Consider the following 22,399-nt stretch of genomic DNA (forward strand, 5'->3'; position numbering starts at 1 on the left):
ATACGACGGAAATATGATTTTTTTTTGGATGTATGCATCTGACTCAACACTCAGATATGACATGCATTGGGCCTTTCTAAATCGTTTTATTCTCTTTGCGTTATGTTCGGCAATAATTTCCTTAATACTTTACATCACACAAAAACGTCATATCATCGGCAGATTCATGAAGTCACCAGGGTTGCGCATTTTAAACCGTACGTTATGCACACTATGTGTGACGTTGTGGTCGCTACCAGGATAAAAAGTACATTATCATTGAGAAAGAGTTGAAAGGGTTTTTACTACAAGACAAACAGTACATTCAAATAGACTGACTAATGGCCATGCAAGATGAAAATATGTAATCCATCCACTGATGGAAAAACAGGTCAACCGCATATATGAGACCGGCACTATTGGATGCTAACTTCACAGGACGGCAGAGGATCGTTCGCTTGATAAGATACTTAGGTTCTATGGTCAGCTAGCCCGGCTGCGACGAATATGCACCAATAGACAAACGAACGACTTAAATACCCGTGCTCGACGCATCTTGCCTCCTATAGTTTCGACTTATCACGAAATCATTGTCTACACATAATTTCTACGTAGGACAGCTATTTTCCTCCGCGATAAAACAGTATATGTTCTCACTTTGTTAGCATGATATCATGTGTGGTGACGTCAGACATGACTAATTATGTTCACCTTGGTGTATATCGTAACGCGATTACGAAAATTCAATTTGATCATTCGTATTACTACTTGCCAGGCAATCAAGTACGTTGCGTGCCGATATAAATCAGTTTTTTTTCTTGAGATATCTGACGCGTACATTATACGCCAGGTATACTATAGGCAAGCATGCATTGCATATACAGACGCGTATTGCGTACGGTAGTTCATGGTATTAAGTAATTCAAAAGCTATGGAAAATGCCTCTTTGTCAACTATGCTCTGTGTGGTTGGTTTCAAGATCAATGACACGATGAAATCCCACAGCTAACGGTCATTGTTTGACTAGTCAATTCGTATGTGAAAATGTGCGTCACGTAAAAAGTTTTGCGTTGCTTGAATTTTTGCTCTCGCGCACGTACAATCGTAGATGCGTGTACGTTACCGAGTTTCTGATGATGCAACTATAGTGAGATACTGACATTGCGTGACACTGATCATTCGATCTTATACGGTCACCTTACTACAAATATCCCGAAATGACACAATAATTACGCTGGCCAGTTCAATGTCACAGATAACACGACGTAACAACATTTGATGAAATTTATTGTTTCACTCTATATTTTTAGCGATCATGGCTAATATTCATGGTTGATTCAAAAAATGGCATTAGTTTTTCACTACCATCGATCATGAACCCTCTGTAGAGCAAGGGTCGGCAACTCCCGGCTCTCTCATGTCTTCACTGCTGCTCTTCGTAAGTTGGAGGCGACATAAATGTATATTTCAATGATTCATAATGCACCAGTATTCTACATCGATTTTGATCTACAGTTATTGTTTATTTCACAGTAATCGAAAGCAGTTTAACATAGTAGACCTGCTGTTGCGGTTTCTTATTGTTCACGATATTATATTGTCAGGTGATCGTGAATTCGAGATTATGAACGCTCTGGGACGTTCCAAAGCGGAGTTTGGAATCATTAGTGTCACGTTGATTCCGATAATATGGTGCTCGGATCATATTATCTAGTTGCGTCAGTAAGACTTTTACCGTGACCCATAAACTACCTCCCAGACTTAGACAGTTATAGATAATTCTATAGAGCACAAAATTAGATTAATAAACGCAAAGTACCGGTAATCTGATTCTAGTCTAATTTCTGAAATGTTTCTATATGCTCTAAATATAATTCTAATCAAATTCCTGGTTTTCCTGGAAATGCTATACTAGGAGAACGGTATAGGGCAAATCGAGCCAAACTTGTTGTACAGATATTTACTATTCTCATGTGCAACAGTATGAAATTTGATTTGATATGAACTGAACTTCATTCAATTTCAAGTTTTCACGAATTTAGTAATTCTAATATAAATTTGACTTTAAAAAAACTGTCTAGCTGTAATTCTAATTCCAAACTAAGTTGAACAAAAAAATCTAAAATTCTGATTTCAAACATATTTCTAGTCTAATAAGGAAAAAAATTGTAGCTATGATTCTAATTCTAATCTAATTTGGAAAAGCTGAAAATTTTCTAGTTGTCCAAGTCTGCTGCCACCAGGCCCTAGCACGCCGGAAGCAGCTCGGTATGTTTTTTCACTCAATTACAAGTACTAGAAGTAGTGATTTCCAAGAAAAGTGAGTCAAAATAAAGTACCCAAGTAAATAGCTTCAAAAAGGAGAATTGGTCGAGGGTCGCATACTTTTAAGGTCAATCATCAGTTTACTATACTTTCGGAATTACGTGCATCTTGCCGACTAACGCACAATGACATATTACGCTACAGAGGTGTATTTTCGTAAGCCTATTCACTATTCAGTTACAGGTGTCATTTCGCGCAATTGTTTTGCCAATTTCACTCGTGAAAGTGATACAAACATCTTTCAATACTACTGTTTATAATTAAACAAATCAAAGTATAAGAATTGAGAAGTTTTGCCTAAAAAAATTGCGTACTATATTTGTTATCTTTGTAGTTTCATATTATTACTAGGGCGATTTTTTTTAACCTAAAAATGGAATATTGTGACATTTTTTGACCTTAAAAAACCCACTTTTGACCAAATTTTGACCTAACGTATGTATGCAAATTAGGTGTTTTCCCACATAATGTTATAATTGTACTACTTATCTTAATTTCTGGTTCGAACTGTCTGTCCTGACGAAGTCTATGAAGAATTACAGTAGTTACATCACGTATTTTGGTAGATATAGTTAAAATTTGTTGTAGTACGACGAAAGATTCTTTCCTACATTCTCGGGTAGAAAGTGTCTGTCCTTACTAAGTAGCTTGCCAAGAATGGAAAAGAACGTTCAACAGTAGCAGCTGGTGGCGTTGTGCGTGCGTACACTGCTGGTGTTGCTTCATTCTGACAATGGTGTCTATCATAGGCTTACCATACGTCCTCTTTTAATAGGATTTGTCCTCTTTTTTGACTTTTTTGAAAGTGTCCTCGGAGGACGCCCTTTTGTCCTCTTTTTTGAGATTTTGTCCTCTTTTTTGAAAATTTAGGTCAGATTCAGAGCAAATTGCGAGTGATATGCCGCAAATTAGCACAGAAGTGAAGCTCCGGTGGGTATTTCGGAGTGAAAAACGGTGAATTTAGCTCTGAGCGAAAAGATGACCTTTTTTTTTAGTCAACTGATCACAAAGTGGGAAAAATTCACCGGTTTTTGAGAATTCTTCTCCGGTTTAGCAAGTATGAAATTTCTGAAAAAGTGTCTTCTTTTTAGATTTCCAAAATATGGTAAGCCTAGTCTATCACAATTTTTCATTATGCGCTTCTTCATATAAGAACCATGCAATGTCCACGCAGTCTTGCTTCAGTTAGGATATTGCGTTATGTTGAGCATTAGACCATGACCTAATGACCTAATCTTGACTTTTTTTGTCGTGTAAAAAAAAAAATCGTCCAAATTATTACGTTGAGGACGCACACTATACGTATATGTAGTCCTACAGTGGTTCTCAAACTTTATCGAGACGTATTTACCTCTCGCGACCCAAAACCCAAGCTTGGAGAGAAATGCGTTGCTAACGTTGGTACGATGCGTTTTTGTGGACAGTAGACATGTATGAAATCGATAAGGTAAATACGAGACGACCACTTGTCCGCTATGCAGCTTTATCAAACATAATTCATTTTTGTCGTTTTTGGCATTTTGGGGTCTGCAATCTCCGGACACACCAAGACGTTTTGGGCAACATGCGACTCCTTGAAATGCGCTGCCAAAAAGGTTTGCGGTGATAAAACCTTGGATTAAAATGACAGCCTCATGTCTGCCGAAACCTTCGATATTGCTATATGTCGAGGCGCCGATATCACCGGCGACCGGCGTCCGGTCCTTGCAGTTTGAACCGTGCGGTACAACTATGTCTCGCAGAGGATAATAATTCACTCGGCGGAGCAATCCGAATTTTTATTCTTGTTCGTCTCACGGAATGAGATTTCATTCTAGTTTGGTCTGGTAGGTGTGAGGGATTCCAATATATTTTGAGTAGAGAAAATTGTTAAAACTTTCCAGAAAAACCAGGCGTCAGATAAACCTTCAATGACGATAAACGGACTGGTTTGATACATGGGTGGGGGAATTTATTTCATCATAAAGCCACAGTGTCCAAACAGCTTTTGTGCACATATTGTATTCAGAGCCGAACACAGTATATGCTGGGAAACGATCGAAGTACCGAAAGAAGATCGGGCAAGGCGCGAAGAATTTTCTGCAGCCAATTCAAAAATTTTTACGCGCATTAAATGATATCTTAGGTGTGGTGGCGACTCACATATTGACCCTTCGCACACCATGCTCGGGTCGCGACCCATACTTCAAGAACCGCTGTGTTAGTACGCGATCAGTTAGTTGTCTGTTGCTTAAGGTGTTGGGTCTTGCGTTGTCTTATTTGAGATGTACGTATTGTGTAGGTCTACTTCATCTGTGCTTTGCTACAGAATAAGTTTAATAAAGCCAATCTCTAGGTCAGAACAATTTATGAAACTCATTCTTACAGCTCTTATGGACAAGGTATTACTGAAACCTCAACGTCATGACGTCGAGCCAGGCTTGGAGACCGCGGCTGATGAATTCAAACAATGGCTTAAAATGCTCAACTACTATTTGGAAGCTTTAGCAGCCGCTGAATGCGTTGTCTTATTTGGACTGTACCTATTGTGTATTTCATTTGTGTTTTGTTACGGAATAAGTTGAATAAAGCCTATCTCTAACTCAGAACAGACTGGTAAGTGAACGTGGAAGTGGTCTGAATAAATAATAACTTGAGTAATAAGTGAAAGTATGGAAAATCTACTTGAGTACTCCGAACAAGTAGCAGTACTGAGTTACTGACCATCGCTGCGTGTATTCATGCGCGAGTGCTCAAGTCTCACTAAAGTGGTGGGCACGGTATATTATTCGAATTGAGTATTGCAGTATTTCTCCCGAACGCATGCAACTTATCACGATTCATATGCTCATTATTCGACAATAGTCCGTGATCTGCCCGGGGGTTTTCCGACTACGCGCGATTACACAGACTTCCTACTATGCCAGGCATTCGACGGTGCTGAATTATATTTTATTGACCATAAATCCCACCGCAATTGCATCCATATTTGTGAATTGAATGCGATTTCCATGAGCAAAATCTAAATTTGAATTTTGAGCACAATACTAACCTATATGATGCAATCGTCGAAAGGACACGCTGTCATGAGATAATTTATCACAGCCTTCGAAGTATATGACTTGTATCACACGTCCGCTTTCGCGACTGAATACTTTCAGATATCAATAGGCCTATTCAGCGCTAGGGAAAATACCTATTCCAATAATATAATAAATATACGTTCATTCTGCGTAAGAAACCCTTTAGTCAGCGCCGATAACGAATGCTTACTCGATTCGACAAAAGATATCACCGAAGTACTTAGGAATACCATGATTAGTGGACATGGACAATGATCTTCCTGCAAAATTGATTCGGCAGTTTCTGTGTACCTTAAATCAGGAAGGTGAACAATAGCCGTCGTAAACACGCGTTCGGCCGAATTCAACTTCAGAATATAAATAGGCTACACAGTTTTACCTTTACAGTCCTAGTGGCTAGGCAAAGTATGCGCAGTAGTGCGTACACGCCTCAGGCGGGTTAGTCAGAGGTCGGCCACAGAATTGCGGCTTCATTGTTGAAGGCTTGTCCAAGACCTGCATAGCAGTGGTTCTCAACCGGGGGTCCGCGAAATCTCTAACTTTGAAATATTGTTGATAACCTAATTTGTATTTCTTTAAATCAGGGAAATCACGAGGCAGTTTCACTTCATCGATGCTACAACTTAAGGACTCCCATCAACAGAATGGACGTTTTTTTTGGGCTGATGGAAAAATAAAAAAGTAGGAGTATGTCAATTAGGGTGACTTTGAGATGTTTGCAAGAACCCATTTTCTCCTGAGATATACATAACCAGTATTCCAGAATAACTTAAAGATAAGCTTCTTGATAGAAATGATTAAGGCTGGACGTTATATTATAGTCATTACAAAATATGTTTTTCAATTTTTGGGTCATATATGTTGCGATCATACCCAAATGTCTCGTCGGAAGCGGAAATGTACTTTCGGCACTCGTTCATATCAAATCGAAGGCGCGGATTTTCGAGGCACGATCACGTATTTCAAGAAATGCAGTCACAGACATCGCTTCCAAATAAAATTCTATACAATTTCTACTGAATTACAGGAAGTTATTTTCAAGAAAATACATTTTGCTGCTTTTTATCAAGCCTACAGTGAATATTTGCACAGGGCAGATTACGGCTGCAGGATAATTGAGCTAAATTTGAACTAAAACTTTGGGGGATCGACGGGTGTCTATGACGGTTTAAAAGGGGTCGGCAAATACAAAAAGGTTGATAACCACCGACCTAATGGCTCCTGCTCGCCGTCCCATCCGCGTAAGCGATGTCTTACAATGGGATATTGGATTGGCCTTATTGTATAAAATCACGAATGTAGTTGTAGCACAATCAATAGTAGTACTACAGCAACAACAACCATAACAGCAAGAACATGCCTTAATTTTTCCCTTATTCAGACTGCCACGACCTAAATGATCAGGTAATCCACACGTTGGCTAATAATTCTGTCGTGAGTTGATATAAGCATAGACTGGGAATCATTTGTGTACGTAACATAAGTAATGACAAATCCTGTGAATGTTGTCCACGGCCGGACACAGTGAAAAAATTCGCGCCGAATCACTAGAAGACTTGGACAGCTAAATAATTCAACTATCGAATTAGAGCGAAAGGCGGGTAAGCCAATTATAATTTAATTTGTGAAATGTTTATGCTCTGATTTTTATTCTAATATATTTTCTGGTCTTCCTGAAATGCTGCAGGAGAATTGTATCGTGCGGAACGAACCTAGCTATTTCTAATTGTCCAGGCCTGTGTACACCAGGGTTGCCATACGTCCGGAATTTCCCGGACATGTCCGGGATTTCACTGAAAAATCTGCGTCCGGGAGGAATTTCTAAAATATGCCTAAAAGTCCGGAATTTTGAAGGCTTGAAGCAGGCTCAAAAGTTTTTCGTAAATCAACATTAACAATATTATTTTCAAGCAGATTTATGCTATTCAAAATCCTTCTTCGCGCCGCGCGCGAGGTAATGCAACGTATAATGATATTGGTATGGGCACCAGGCACCACCCTCGTCAAAAATGCAATCAAAATAAATATAAATAACCATCATTTACTGAAATAAGTCCGATTGTAATCGCAATTATTAGCTAACAGTATTTTCCTAGAGTTGGTTAAGGCCGATTGGATGCTTCAGTCACAGACAGTGGTTCGGTTCCAAATCTTGGGGTCGTTTGCCTTTATCTGGGGATCGCGATGAATTTGGACGTAATCAGCTTCCTAGGCCGTGAATAAGTTTGAGCAAGCCGAATTTTTTTAGTAATCAGCTTATCAAGTTTTGAAGTTTGCCATGGAACATTTTCAAGTTGGAAACGAGGTGCGACCATAAAAAATTGGAAATCACCGGATGTGCAACCTGCTGGTGCATTTATAGTTGCCTAATATACGGGAAGGATCAATATTATTTACAGAATTCATACATAAAATTTAACAGCCAAATGCATATATAGTAAGTGCCCAACAAGTTATATCGACTACCCTACAGTTGGCCCAAGGTCAGTGCTTTATTGTACGGAAGGGGGCAGAAAAAATGTTGTTTCGGACCTAATTAAAACACACAACCAGATAGCCGCACCGACCTAACAGTATAGCAGGGCTGTGAAAGACCATCCTGACAGGCCAGACACGGCCCGCCCGACGATTTGATCCGGCCCGTGGAGGAATCTATTACAGACCCTAGCAAGTAGCAATCGCAAGAGCTGACATTACAGATGGCGCAATTCATGACCTATGTTCCACTCCATTCCTGTATAGTGTATAAAGTCGATGGGCAATGCTTTGCTAGTGTGACGTCATGTTGACGGACAGCCTGCTACACCTCGTTTTAAAATCCGCTAGTGGGCGCTAAAGTGTGTCCGGAGTTCGCTTCACAACAATATGGTAACCCTAGGATACACTACTCAGTAATATAATTATAATTATATTCTTAATGGGCACACCGAGGCCCTGTGAGATGTGGAGATTGTGGCAAGTAAAATAATTCACCGGAAGATGAGAACCTCGCATCTGAGATAGCAATCTGATAACGAAGCAGTTTTGATCAAAGACAGCACTATTATTTAGATCAGTTCTTTTGAACCTTTTTGAGGGCCGTCCACCGTCCGCACCTTTACCTTTACCTGCAAAAATTTCATCTACACAAACGAACCGAAAATCAGCCACAGAAAGAAAATGAAGTGCACTGACACTTTTTATTCAAATATCATGTAGGCTACCGATTTATCGAAGGGTCTGTTGCTATGCTCATTATATATTAGTCGCGGGATTTATACAATACCTTCTAGTACAGGGCAATTCTCGACTGGCGGACCACGACCCTAATACGGACCTTTTCAGTAATGAATCCGGACATTACATCTGTCTCAGTATTTAGTTTTACAACAGATGCAAATGCATTTCGTTTGTTTGCAAATACAAAGTGCAATGATTTTATTCTAATTGTTTAGCTCCAGACATCTGCGAGTTAGCGTTTTCAAACATGAACCTAATAAAGAATAGATTTCTCAGCTTTACCACTGCCTTCGGCTCTTACCACTTTAGAACCAATATTTAAAGAATTATTGCAAGATATATATGAAATGTATATTATAGCTCACTATAGCTAGCACTATCAGAACAATAAATACATTCGCGCATTGCTTCCGCCAATATCACTTTAGCGGGATATTTATAAAGTATTACATTTGTATCACTGTAAATTATTTCATGAAAGTTATGACGGGTTTAAGCAAATTTCAAACTTTTGTAACTGAGTCAAGTGGCCCTGTTGTAGTGCTTGGGTGGCCAGGTCTTTATTCTAGCTTTCCAACCAATCTTTTGATTACGTATTGATTACAGTGCGATTACATGTTAATTCACTCCGGCTGGTGCGAGGCAAAATTGGCGTGAAAGCTACGATTAGCGGTGAGTCGTCACTCGTCAGTTCAACAAGTTTTACAAATGCGTCGCAATGACGAAAGTTATGGTGCCATTGTACTTACTATCCTATTAAGGTTATTTGAATGATTCCACGTCATGAAAATAGAAAATGTCACAATTTACTTTCGCACCAATTTTGTCATCCGCGCAAGTGCGTACTATCCCACAGCTTACAAAGTACTGATCTAGGTAGTTGTATCAGTGGTTCTCGAACTTGTTTTACTGTCAAAGACACATGCGGGGACTCAATCTTGGTGGAAGCCGGATGAAAGCAGTATGGTTAATGATAAATATAATTATTAGCAATAATCGTCGAATGATGGGCAAAACAACAAATTATAAGGGCGTATTCATCCTCCTCCAAGCAGAGTTGGACAATCAAAAGATTTGTCAACCTTTTCAAATTAGATTAGATTTAGAATTAACGATTTCGCAAAAACTTGGGAATTGAATTGAATTCCGAATTATAAAGAAATAAAACAGAAAATCAAGTCCAGTGTAGGTCAAATCAGAGATCATGCTCATAATCATGATAATGGCAAATGTCTGCACATTGAGCCTGGTTCGTTTCGCACTATATAGTTCTCCTGAAGCATTTTCATGAAAACCAGAAACTAGACCAGAATTAAAATTAGAGATTTGAAGCATTTCACAAATTAGATTAGAAGTAGATGACCAGCACTTCACTGTAATTAGTCTAGTTAGACGATTATAGGAATCATATATAGTTGTCCAGGTTTGCATCCAAGCAACGAAGAACATGTTCCTATCGGAACATTCACCCTTGCGATACTTTCCACACGGCTCCGGGGCTCCGACGCCTTGCTCCGGCTCCAAAGCCCTGACTGTAACGCAGTGAGGTCGGCGTGTCATCTTATATTTATACGCATAATTATGTGCAGGAGGTCATAGCACATTAGGCTGATATTAGGCCATATCAAATTGTTTCGAACTCTACGGCAGGATCTCAGGATCTTGTATATCTGTCGTTGAGATTCCGATTATGTGTAAACACTTCACTGTACTTTTCAATGATGAGCTTGCAAAAGTAACGTCAGCTGCAGCACGATACCAATCAACACGGCATCGGAAGGGATTTGCACTCATGACCTGACCAGTGACCAATCACCCTGATCTTACACTACATATGTCTAAATATCCTCACACTTCATGTTCTGTAGAGTACGCACCACTGATAATACTCTATCACGATATCAATCTAATGAGGATTCGAAAGGATTTATTGAAATACAATTGCTCAACAGTGATAAAATACAAAAGTTTGGCCTATAAAAGATGTTGAAGCTACCATCAGAAAGTGTTTTGTTTGTGACAGTAGAATATCAAGATATCTGTAAAACTATGATCTGATTTGCAAAGAGCGGCTAAAATCGCGATTAAAAATAGTGCAAACTGAGTTCATAGTATGTATGTGACTAAATCCAAAATTTCAACATAAAAGCTCTTAAACAGTGGGGTCTTCCCAAGGCAATGGATTAAAAGCAACGTCTTCCATCGGTACATCGAAGGCTCGAATAATCTTTTCTTTCCCGGGATTTACCCTCTCGCAATGAGGATCAATTGACGATTCGTATGGTCCTGTAAACGATATGAGATTGGATATTTCATCGGAACGGCAAGAATAAACATTGAAATTCGTATTAATCAAAGTGTTTAGTCCTATTTATGGTCATAACAACGAGACGAAGTGGTGCTGTAGTGTATTACCGCGATGCTCTCACAGAAATAAACGAATTGAAACTGATGAACAAACTCCATGGCCGAATCTATTCCTACCCGGTACAGATATATAGTTTATTTAAACTCGATGTATAGTATCATTATATTGTCGATATTCATACCTATACAAGCAGCGTAGTTGATCATGTGAGCGATGTAATTTTGCTCATGCACGCCAGTAATCATATGCGCCATTGGGCCGCTGCTAAAGGCCGGTACATCTTCGGCACTGTGGCTCTCGGCAGGTAAAGGTATGGCTGCTTGAAATACGTGTTTTTTGTTTGCTGCAAAATACACCATTGCCAATTAGTTTTATGCCCCTCCGTTGTGTAAAATGTAAGGGGTTCAATACCTGCAGACCACGCAGTTACGCCAGGGCGACCTCCACGGGGCTTGGCCCCGGGACCATTTGCATACGTAGCTCCTGTGAAGAATTTACCGTCTCTTGCTTTGCGTGGTCTGCGATTGCTTGGAGACAGACCTGGAAACGAAAACCAGTTATTATTACTATTCCTTAGAATTCTACATACACACGCATACGTGATAGGCCTACTTATACAATGTATCTTGACATGTAGCCATATATAATCAATAAGACTATGAGATATGCACTGCATTGGATCTCATTTATGTACAGACCACTGAAAAGTAGTCTAAGACTGTTTCGTCACGTATGTGTGGAGACCGGAAGTAGCCATTATGAGAAATAACAATGACTGGACAGTGGACATTCCACAACACACTATTGTTTACGAAACGAAATTTGCTGCCATAGTGAGAAAGAATAAAATAGTCGCATATTCGCAATCTAAATCACGCTACGCCGTTCTTTTTATTTGTCTACTTACCTAAAATGGGATTACCACGAACCGTGGTTCCGCCCCCTATCGTGAATACATGCCCGTGATCAGCGGTGGCAATGATCAAAGTATCAGAGTCAGACGTGAGATTTTTCGCAACCTGTGAAATGTTAAAATCAATTGCTATACTCATGTAGAGTTGCAAAGGTGAGTAACTGTATTTCCTAAAATCGACACTGACGTTGACCGTACCTGCACAGCTTCTTCGAGTTGCACAAATTCCTCCATAGCGTAATGAGCCAAGCCTTTATGATGAGCTTTATCTATTAAACCCGACTCCACGAGTAGGAAAAATCCGTCCTTGTTTTTCTGGAGAATCTGGATCGCCTGTATTGGAATACGAATAGTAATAGCACACGTTGGGTACAATTCAGCCAGATAAAGTCGTAGTTTATGTTTAGAAATGGATGACGAGATGACATGACATGTCTTTCGCACATTGGAAATTGCAAACGCGTGTCATACGTCTTAAAAATGTAATAAGGCCTACTGGTGAGGCGGCCCTTACAGAGTTTGTGAAAATGATATCTATGAAGAGATGCAATATTTTCTGTTGCTGTTCCATAATCCTACCTTCTTAGTCATATCCGGCAACGACGGCTCTCCTGCGACATCTAACGGCTTTTCGAGAGCATAATTCATTTCGAAAGGGTTGAATAAGCCCATCAGGTTATCGGTGTCTTCCGGAACGACGGCGTCGAATTCCTCCTTATTCCAGACGTAACTGTAATTAGAAAGGCAAAAAATTGAAACCATGAATATGGCATCCTGCCGGTGCATTGTCTAAGCAAGGGGCAATCGCTATGACAATAATTTCGATATGGCCGGGTATAGAAAGATAGGCTACTAGAATGCAACTGCACAGTGCACACACTACATATAATCTTCCTTTTTTCGAAATACGAGTAAATATTAATCGTATATTTTTCCCCTGCATTGCGGTATTAGAATATATTTTCGAAGATATTTCACACTTGCAGTATTTTTGACAAGTCTTGTGTACGAAATATAACTTTAACTTCTGATGAGTAGCAACGCAGACTACGACCACGAGACAACACAGCACACCTAGAACGTCTCCTTCCGAGCAACCATTCGTTAATTAAGTTTCTCCCGTCTCTGCGGTCTCCCTGTTGGGCCGTTCCTGGATACTCTTCGTCCAATGTTCCGCGAGGCTTCATGTGCGCACGGCCGCCACCGAGTATTACCTGTGTATTACGCATGCTGTTTTCATATGCTGACATATTATTATCACTCGAGCGACTTACGTTTATTCCTTTGTTATCAACCAGTTGTCTGGCTATGTCTCGGCAGCCTTGTCTCTTGGCTGAGGCAGGTAGCTTCGCGTCCGAGTACCATCCGCGGCTAGGCGACTTCGCGTAGGCCGCTGCGGGCGTGGCGTGCTGTACTCTGGTAGTCGTAACAACACCGGTAGATTTACCTAATGATTTTATTACAGTAAAATTACGTTGCTTGATCGTAAATGGAATGATGTTAATGCTCACCGGCGGCAATGGCGTTTTCTAGTACGGAGGCTGCCGAATGTTGTGTGATCGATCCGCAGTTCCGTGAGCTCGCTAGCGCCGATACTCCCAGCATTGAGGATCTTGTTTTAATACCGCAAAGAAGTGCAGTGGCAGTAGCCGCACTGTCTGGCGTTTGATGATCAACTGGAAAACGCGGGATAAGTTAAAAATCAACGAAGAAGTTTAAGTACATAGGACTCTGACGGTAACCTACAATACTACATATAGTCCGTTCACTAACGCGCTGCATTAGTTCATACGTTGCGAGTCATAATGCCATGGTTATTGAGCACCGTTTGCGTTATTAAATCGTTTGTGAAACTATAGCGTTGCTAAATCTCTAGTTATCCAGAAGTGTTGCCTCGGCAAAAAACTGCGACAACACGTCAATCTGATTTCTTACCGCTGTATGTCTTCATGATTCCCAAATGCGGCATAGCGTCGAGCGATGTGAGCGTTTCTTCTCCAGGGGCACGGGGATTTTGCTTTTGCGCTTTGTGCATTCTACCGGCGACAACAGACGCCAAACTCATCCCATCGCCAATAAATAATATAACGTTTTTTGCTTTATTGGTGTTGAGCTCGTTAAACTTGATAATGCTTTTAAAAACGTCTTCTGTTCCCAATTCATTCCAATAGCTTCCGTGTAGCTCCTTCCTGGGTATGGGACCTGTAATTTATCATGTTATTCAGTAAAACGCGCTTGAGGGCTTTAAAGACCAATGAATTCTCATATTGGTAGGACATGGTAGGCAATGAATCTCATTTAATCAATAATACAGGAATCAATCCCTGGTTCTTACCTTGACCCATGCATAATCCAAGCATCATCGATAAAAGTATCACCGAACAAGTTCGGCCTGAAATTTCCATAATTTTATTGATATTGTTTTATTATTAATTAGTACAAAAGCCGATTCTGAAAATGAAATTATAAAATTACCACGCGTTACACAGCCCCTCAGTTGACCACACGTTGACTGTAAATCAAGCAACAAAATCTTTTTAAACTGCATGTAGTATCTGAATAAGGTTTCGTTGACGGAAGTAACATATACGACGGAAATATGATTTTTTTGGATGTATACATCTGACTCAACACTCAGATATGACACGCATTGGGCCTTTCTAAATCGTTTTATTCTCTTTGCGTTAGACTCGGCAATAATTTCCTTAATACTTTACATGACACAAAAACGTCATGTCATCGGCGGATTCATGAAGTCACCAGGGTTGCGAATTTTAAACTGTACGTTATGCACTATGCGTGACGTTATGGTCGCTACCTGGATAAAAAGTACATCATCATTGAGAATGAGTTGAACGGGTTTCTGCTATACAAGACAAACAGTACATTGAAATAGACTGACTAATGGCCATGCAAGATGAAAATATGTAATCCATCCACTGATGGAAAAGCAGGTCAACCGCATATATGAGACCGGCACTATTGGATGCTAACTTCACAAGACGGCAGAAGTTCGTTCGCTTGATAATATACTTAGGTTCTATGGTCAGCTAGCCCGGCTGCGACGAATATGCACCAATAGTGAAACGAACGACTTAAATACCCGTGCGCGACGCATCTTGCCTCCTATAGTTTTGACTTATCACGAAATCATTGTCTACACATAATTTCTCCGTAGGACAGCTATTTTCCTCCGCGATAAAACAGTATATGTTCTCACTTTGTTAGCATGATATCATGTGTGATGACGTCAGACATGACTAATAATGTTCACCTTGGTGTATATCGTAACGCGATTACGAATATTCAATTTGATCATTCGTATTACTACTTGCTAGGCAATCAAGTAGGCTACGTTGCGTGCCGATATAAATCAGTTTTTTCTTGAGATATCTGACGCGTACATTATACGCCAGGTATACTATAGGCAAGCATGCATTGCATATACAGACGCGTATTGCGTACGGTAGTTCGTGGTATCAAGTAATTCAAATGCTATGGAAGATGCCTCTTTGTCAACTATGCTCTGTGTGGTTGATTTCAAGATCAATGTCCCGATGAAATCCACTGCTAACGGTCATTGTTTGACTAGTCAATTCGTATGTGAAAATGTGCGTCACGTAAAGAGTTTTGCGTTGCTGGAATTTTTGCTCTCGCACACGTGGAATCGTAGCGTGCGTGTACGTTACCGAGTTTCTGATGATGCAACTATAGTGAGATGCTGACATTGCGTGACACTGACCATTAGATCTTATACCAATGGCTCTCAACCTTTTTGGCTTCGCGGACCCCTTTTGACCGTCACGGACCCTCGCGGACCCCCTCAAGTTTTAGTTCAATTTTAGCTCTATTATGGTGCAACCTTCATCTGTCTTGTGCCAATATGAACTGTAGGCTTGTTATAAACAGCGAATCAATGATTTTTCTTGTAAATAACATCGTACTATTTATGTAGAAATTGGTAGACTTTTATTATTTCAAAGCTAATTTTGCTGCTGTATTTCTGGAAGTACGTGGTCGTGTGTTGAAAATCCGCGTCTTAGTTTTGATATAAACGAGGAGTGCTGGAAACCACTGTCGCAAAGATAGATGGAGGCTAATGCAACATTAACGCATAACGCTTCCGACGATACTTTTGGTGTGATTGCAACATTTATGGCACCAAAATGAAGAAACACATATTTTATGAACATATCACGTCCAGCATCTAGCGCAGGGACGGGCAACCTACGGACCGCGGGCCAGATACGGCCCGCGACGGCATTTTGATGGGCCCGCAGAGAGTTTCTACGGTCAAAGTGAAGTCCTAATCTAAAAGTATAGACAGATTTTATGCGCCAAAGAATGGATCCAAGTTTTCCAACCTGAGAAAGACTGTCATGAAACGACTTGCTCTGTTCAGGTTTACATATATATTTACGAGAAAACATTTTCGACCATGAACAATTGAACATTATTAAAACAAGGCTGCATGCCAATACAACTCGTGATATAAATTTCAGGGTTGGAGCGTATAATGCTTTGATAGCAACGAAACACTCCTCGTTCATCAAAAAATATCATTGTCCGATTTATGACGAGTGTCAGCCAAAAATATTCGGGTTCATTTCAATATGAATATACTATTAACTTGTATATTGAAGTTCAAATAGTAATTATGTATATCACAGGATAAAATGGATTTCGTGGCGAGGTTTCAATCCTTGCATTGAGACAAATTAGGGAAATACTTCGGAAATTTTTATTTCAAACGACTGTTCACTAATTTGATGAGACTGAGAAGGTTTCGCAGACATTACGAAGTCACCCTGATTGACGTTGCTATGTCCATATTTTTATTTTTTCCACAAACCCCAACAAAACGTCTCTAAACAGCAATATGTTTATATCAGCAGGTTATTGGAAAATTGGCAATGAAAATGAATTTCCACACTACGATTATATATGCACTATAGTTCATGTCAGACGAATATTATGATGATATGAGTTTTAGCAGTTGTTGTGCGAAACTGCCTGATGCTATCTCAAATTAAAAATTGAACAAAAATTACGTTGTCAACCATTTTAAAAATTTAGAGGTCTCGCGGACCCCCTGAAATTGCTTCGCGGACCCCGGTTGAGAACCGGTGTCTTATATGGTCACCTAACTACAAGTATCCCGAAATGACAAAATAATTACGCTGGCCAGTTCAATGTCACAGAAAACACGACTTAACAACATTTGATGAAATTTCTTTTTCACTCGATATTTTTAGCGATCATGGTTCATCATATTCATGGTTGATTCCAAAAATAGCATTAGTTTTTCACTACCATCGATCATGAACCCTCTGTAGAGCAAGGGTCGGCAACTCGCGGCTCTCTCATGTCTTCACTGCTGCTCTTTGCAAGTTAGAGGCGACATAAATGTAAAATTAAATGATTCATAATGCACCAGTATTCTACATCGATTTTGATCTACAGTTATTGTTTATTTTACAGTAATCGAAAGCAGTTTGACAAGAGTAGACCTACTGTTGCGGTTGCTTATCAGAAAGCTTACTGTTCACGATATTATATTGTCAGTTGATCGTGAATTCGAGATTATGAACGTTCTGGGACGTTCCAAAGCGGAGTTGTGAATCATTAGTGTCGCGGTGATTCCGACAATATGGCGTTCGGATCATATAGGAGCGTTATTTCTACAATTTCTAGTTGCGTCAGTAAGACTTTTACCGTGACCCATAAACTACTTTCGAGACTTAGACAGCCATAGATAATACTACAGAGTACAAAATTAGATTAATTAGCGCAAAATATCGGTAATCTGATTCTAATGTAATTTGTGAATTGTTTCTATGCTCTAAATATAATTCTAATCAAATTTCTGGATTTCCCGGAAATACTATACAGGAGAACGGTATAGGGCAAAACGAGCCAAACTTGTTGTACAGATATTTACTTTTCTCATGTGCGACAGAATCGACTTTGATTTGATATGAACTGAACTTCATTCAATTTCAAGTTTTCACGAATTTAGTAATTCTAATATAAATTTGACTTGAAAAAAAGACTGTCTAACTGTAATTCTAATTCTAAACTAATTTGAATAAAAAACCTCCAAATTTCTGATTTCAAACATATTTCTAGTCTAATATGGAAAAATCGTAGCAATCATTCTAATTCTAATCTAATTTAAAAAAGCTGAATATTTTCTAGTTGTCCAAGTCTTCTACCACCAGGCCGTAGCACGTCGGAATCAGAGCGGTAGGTTTTTTCACTCAATTACAAGTACTAGAAGTAGTGATTTCCAAGAAAAGTGAGTCAAAATAAAGTACCAAAGTAAATAGCTTCAAAAAGGAGAATTGGTCGAGGGTCGCATACTTTTAAGGGTAATCATCACAGTTAACTTTATTTTCGTAATTACGTTCATCTTGCCGACTAACGCAGAATGACATATTACGCAACGGAGGTGTATTTTCGAAAGTCTATTCACTATTCAGTTACAGTGTCATTTCGCGCAATTGTTTTGCCAATTTGCCAAAAAGTTTGTTTTAGCGAAATCTGACCCTATGAAGAATTCCAGTAGTTACATCACGTATTGTGGTAGAAATAGTTGAAATTTGTGGTAGACGACGAAAGATTCTTGCCTACATTCTCGGGTCGAAAGTGTCTGTCCTTACTAAGTAGCTTGCCAAGAATGGAGAAAACGTTCAACAGTAGCAGTTGCTGGCGTTGTGCGTGCGTACACTGCTGGTGTTGTTTCATTCTGACAATGGTGTCTACATCACAATTTTTCATAATGCGCTTCTTCAAATAAGAACCATGCAATGCCCACGCAGTCTTGCTTCAGTTAGGATATTGCGTTACGTTGAGCATAACACCATGTCAACCTATTTATTTCATTTGAATGTTTATGATTCACAATGAGCAGACAAAGGGCCGTCTACAACGGTACTCCTATAAAGTAGGCTGCAAGCTGTAAAATGTTAAACGATAAGTTCACCGTCAGTGCAAAATCTACGATACAAACGAAATGCAGGTTGCAAAAAAGTTTTTAACTTGGTAAACGATATTGACATGTTTTTGACCTAACGCTACAATTTTGACCCAATCTTGACTTTTTTGACATTTAAAAAAAATCGTCCCAATTATTACGTTACGCACGCACACTAAACGTATGTAGTCCTACAGTGGTTCTTAAACTTTATCGAGTGCGACCCGAATCTGAGACTTATTTACCTCTCGCGACCCAAACCCTAAGCTTGGAGAGAAATGCGTTGCTAACGTTGGTATGATACGTTTTTGTGGACAGTGGACATGTATGAAATCGATAGGGTGAATACGAGACGACCACTTTTCCGCTATGCAGTTTTATTGAACATAATTCATTTTTGTCGTTATCGGCATTTTGGGGTCTGCAATCTCCGGACACAGCAAGACATATCACGTTTTGGGCAACATGCGACTCCATGAAATGCGCTGCCAAAAAGATTGGCGGCGATGAAACCTTGGATGAAAATGACAGCCTCATGTATGCCGAAACCTTCGATATTGCTATATGTTGTGGCGCCGATATGACCGACTACTATAATAGTCCGGTCCTTGCGGCCGGACATGCGGTACAACTATGTCTCGCCGAGGATAATAATTCACTCGGCGAAGCAATACGAATTTGTATTCTTGTGCGTCTCACGAAAGATTTTATTTTAGTTTTGTCTGGTACTTGTGAGGTATTCCAATATATTTTGAGTAGAGATAATTGTTAAAACTTTCCAGAAGAACCAGGTGTCAGACAAACCTTCAATGATATCAAACCGACTGGTGTGATACATGGGTGGGCGCATTTTTTTCATCATAAAGCCACACTGTCCAAACAACTTTTGCGCACATATTGTATTATGAGCCGAACACAGTATATGCTGGTTAACGATCAAGGCACCGAAAGAAGATCGGGCAAGGCGCGAAGAATTTTCTGCAGCCAATTCAGAAAATTTTACGTGCATGAAATGATATCTCTGGTGTGATGGCGACTGGCGACTCTAATTTTGACCCTTCGCAGACCATGCCTGGGTCGCGACCCATACTTCAAGAACCGCAGTGTTACTACGTGATCAGTTAGTTGTCTGTTCCTTAAGGTGTTGGGTCTTGCGTTGTCTTATTTGAGATGTACGTATTGTGTACTTCATTTGTGCTTTGCTACAGAATAAGTTTATTAAAGCCAATCTCTAGGTCAGAACAATTTATGAAACTCATGTTTACCGCTCTCGTGGACAAGGTACTGAAACCTCAATGTCTCGACGTCGAGCCAAACTCGGAGGCCGCTGATGATAAATTCAAACAGTGGCTTAAAAAGCTCAAGTACTATTTCGAACAGTGGTTCCCAACCTCTTTATCTTAATTCCCCGGAATTGATCAGCACACAATAAAATTAACACAGCAGTGAAATGGTAACTATAAACGCATCTCGATAAATATGTATGTGTCCCGGCGCGCAGCCAACAGAAAAATATGAGGGGTTTGAAAATTTGCCAAAGGTTGCGGGGTAGCATCGATTTACACATACTTAAGTGCCGAATATTACGTGGGTCAGAGAAATTTCCTGATGTTGACGAACTCATGCGTGTGATAAATATAAGCCGCCATAAACTACACTTTCGCACGCTAATAAAAGAACTCGAAATTAAATAAACATATGTTATTTCATTTGTAACGAGTCCGGATGTGTTATCAATTAGCAAGTCCACGATCTCCCTTGAATACATGATCAGGAATATGAGCTCTTATTACAACGAATCAGGATATTTCTATCGCTCCGTTTCGTGACCGATGATGGATGGTGTACAAATGAATAAAAACATTTGCTGGAGATCGGGTATCGCTATCCAGGCGGTTCTCGCTAATTGGAGGCACTGATAATATAAATCACTGAATGGCAAATGAGCTATGAAATATTAGAGATACGATCGGCATTTCAAAACGACCTTTAATAAAGGAGAATATTACTATAAATCTGTTTTCAGAAGTGAGTCTATTCCCCACCAGAAATCCCGAAATTCCTTACCGGTTGTGAAGCACTGATTTAGAAGTTTAAGCAGCCGCTGAATTGCATCCGGACAAATATCAGGTCTTGTGTTGTCTTGTTTGAGCTGTACCCATTGTGTATTTCATTTTTGCTTTGTTACGGAATAAGTTGAATAAAGCCTATCTCTAGCTCAGAACAGACTGGTAAGTTAAAGTGGAAGTAGTCTAAATAAATAACAACTTGGGTAAGAAGAGCAAGTAGAAAAAATCTACTTGAGTACTCCGAACAGGTAGCAGTACTGAGTTCCTGACCATCTCTGCCTGTATTCATGCGCGAGTGCTCAAATTTCACTAAAGTGATGGGCGCGGTATATTATTGAAATTGAGTATTGCAGTATTTCTCCCGAACGCATGCAACTTATCACGATTCATATGTTCATTATTCGACAATAGTCCGTGATCTGCCCAAGGTTTTTCCGACTACACGCGATTACACAGACTTCCTACTATGCCAGGCATTCGTCGGTGCTGAATTATATTTCATTGACCATAAATCCCACCGCAATTGCATCCGTATTTGTGATTTGGGTACAATTTCCATGAGCAAAATCTAAATTTGAATTTTGAGCACAATACTAACCTATATGATGCAATCGTCGAAAGGACACGTTGTCACGAGATAATTTATCACAGCCTTTGATGTATATGACTTGTATTACACGTCCGCTTTCGCGACTGAATACTTTCAGATATCAATAGGCCTATTCAGCGCTAGGGAAAATACCTATTCCAATAATATGATAAATATATGGTCATTCTGCGTAAGAAACCCTTTAGTCAGCACCTATAACGAATGCTTACTCGATTCGACAAAAGATATCAGAGCACTTAGGAATACCATGATTAGTGGAGATGGATCTGCCTGCAAAATTGATTCGGCAGTTTCTTTGTACCTTTATCAGCAAGGCCAACAATAGCCGTCGTAAACACGCGTTCGGCCGAATTCAACTTAAGAATGTAAATACGCAGCTGTACCTTTACATGCCTATTACATGTGCAAAGTATGCGCAGTAGTACGTACACGCCTAGGGCGATGGGCTACGTGTTCGTCAGAGGTCGGCCACAAAATCGCGGCTTCATTGTTGAAGGCTGGCCCAAGCCCTATATAGCAGTGGTTCTCAACCGGGGGTCCGCGAAACCTCCAACTTTGAAAAATGGTTGATAACCTAATTTGTAATTCATTAAATCAGGGGAATCACGAGGCAGTTTCTCTGCATCGCTGCTACAACTTCAGGACTCACATCAACAGATTGGACGTTTTGTTGGGGCTTGTGGAAAAATAAAAAAGTCGGAGTATAATGCATGTCAATTAGGGTGACTTTGAGATGTTTGCAAGAGATATGCATATCCAGTATTCTGGAATAACTTGAAGATGAGCTTCTTGATAGAAATGATTAAGGCTGGATGTTATATTATAGACATTACACAATATGTTTCTCAATATTTGGGTCATGTTGCGATCATACCCAA

The 22,399-nt window shown here is 39.8% G+C and overlaps 1 protein-coding gene across 1 annotated transcript; it reads right to left on the reverse strand.

Annotated features, from left to right (window-relative positions):
- Positions 1-10,495: 10,495 nt before the first annotated feature.
- Positions 10,496-14,348, reverse strand: LOC145459198 (alkaline phosphatase-like). Its single transcript, XM_080337830.1, has 11 exons — positions 14,202-14,348; positions 13,802-14,068; positions 13,378-13,542; positions 13,141-13,313; positions 12,941-13,080; positions 12,446-12,596; positions 12,065-12,199; positions 11,861-11,972; positions 11,365-11,493; positions 11,135-11,296; positions 10,496-10,871 (listed from the first exon to the last, which is right to left on the reverse strand). The coding sequence occupies exons 1-11, from the start codon at positions 14,269-14,271 to the stop codon at positions 10,738-10,740; spliced, it is 1,638 nt and encodes a 545-aa protein (XP_080193956.1). The 5' UTR covers positions 14,272-14,348; the 3' UTR covers positions 10,496-10,737.
- Positions 14,349-22,399: the final 8,051 nt, after the last annotated feature.

This window comes from Botryllus schlosseri, chromosome 16, assembly GCF_051294905.1.
Source record: "Botryllus schlosseri isolate E-star chromosome 16, Bs_hap1, whole genome shotgun sequence".
Lineage (NCBI taxonomy): Eukaryota > Metazoa > Chordata > Ascidiacea > Stolidobranchia > Styelidae > Botryllus > Botryllus schlosseri.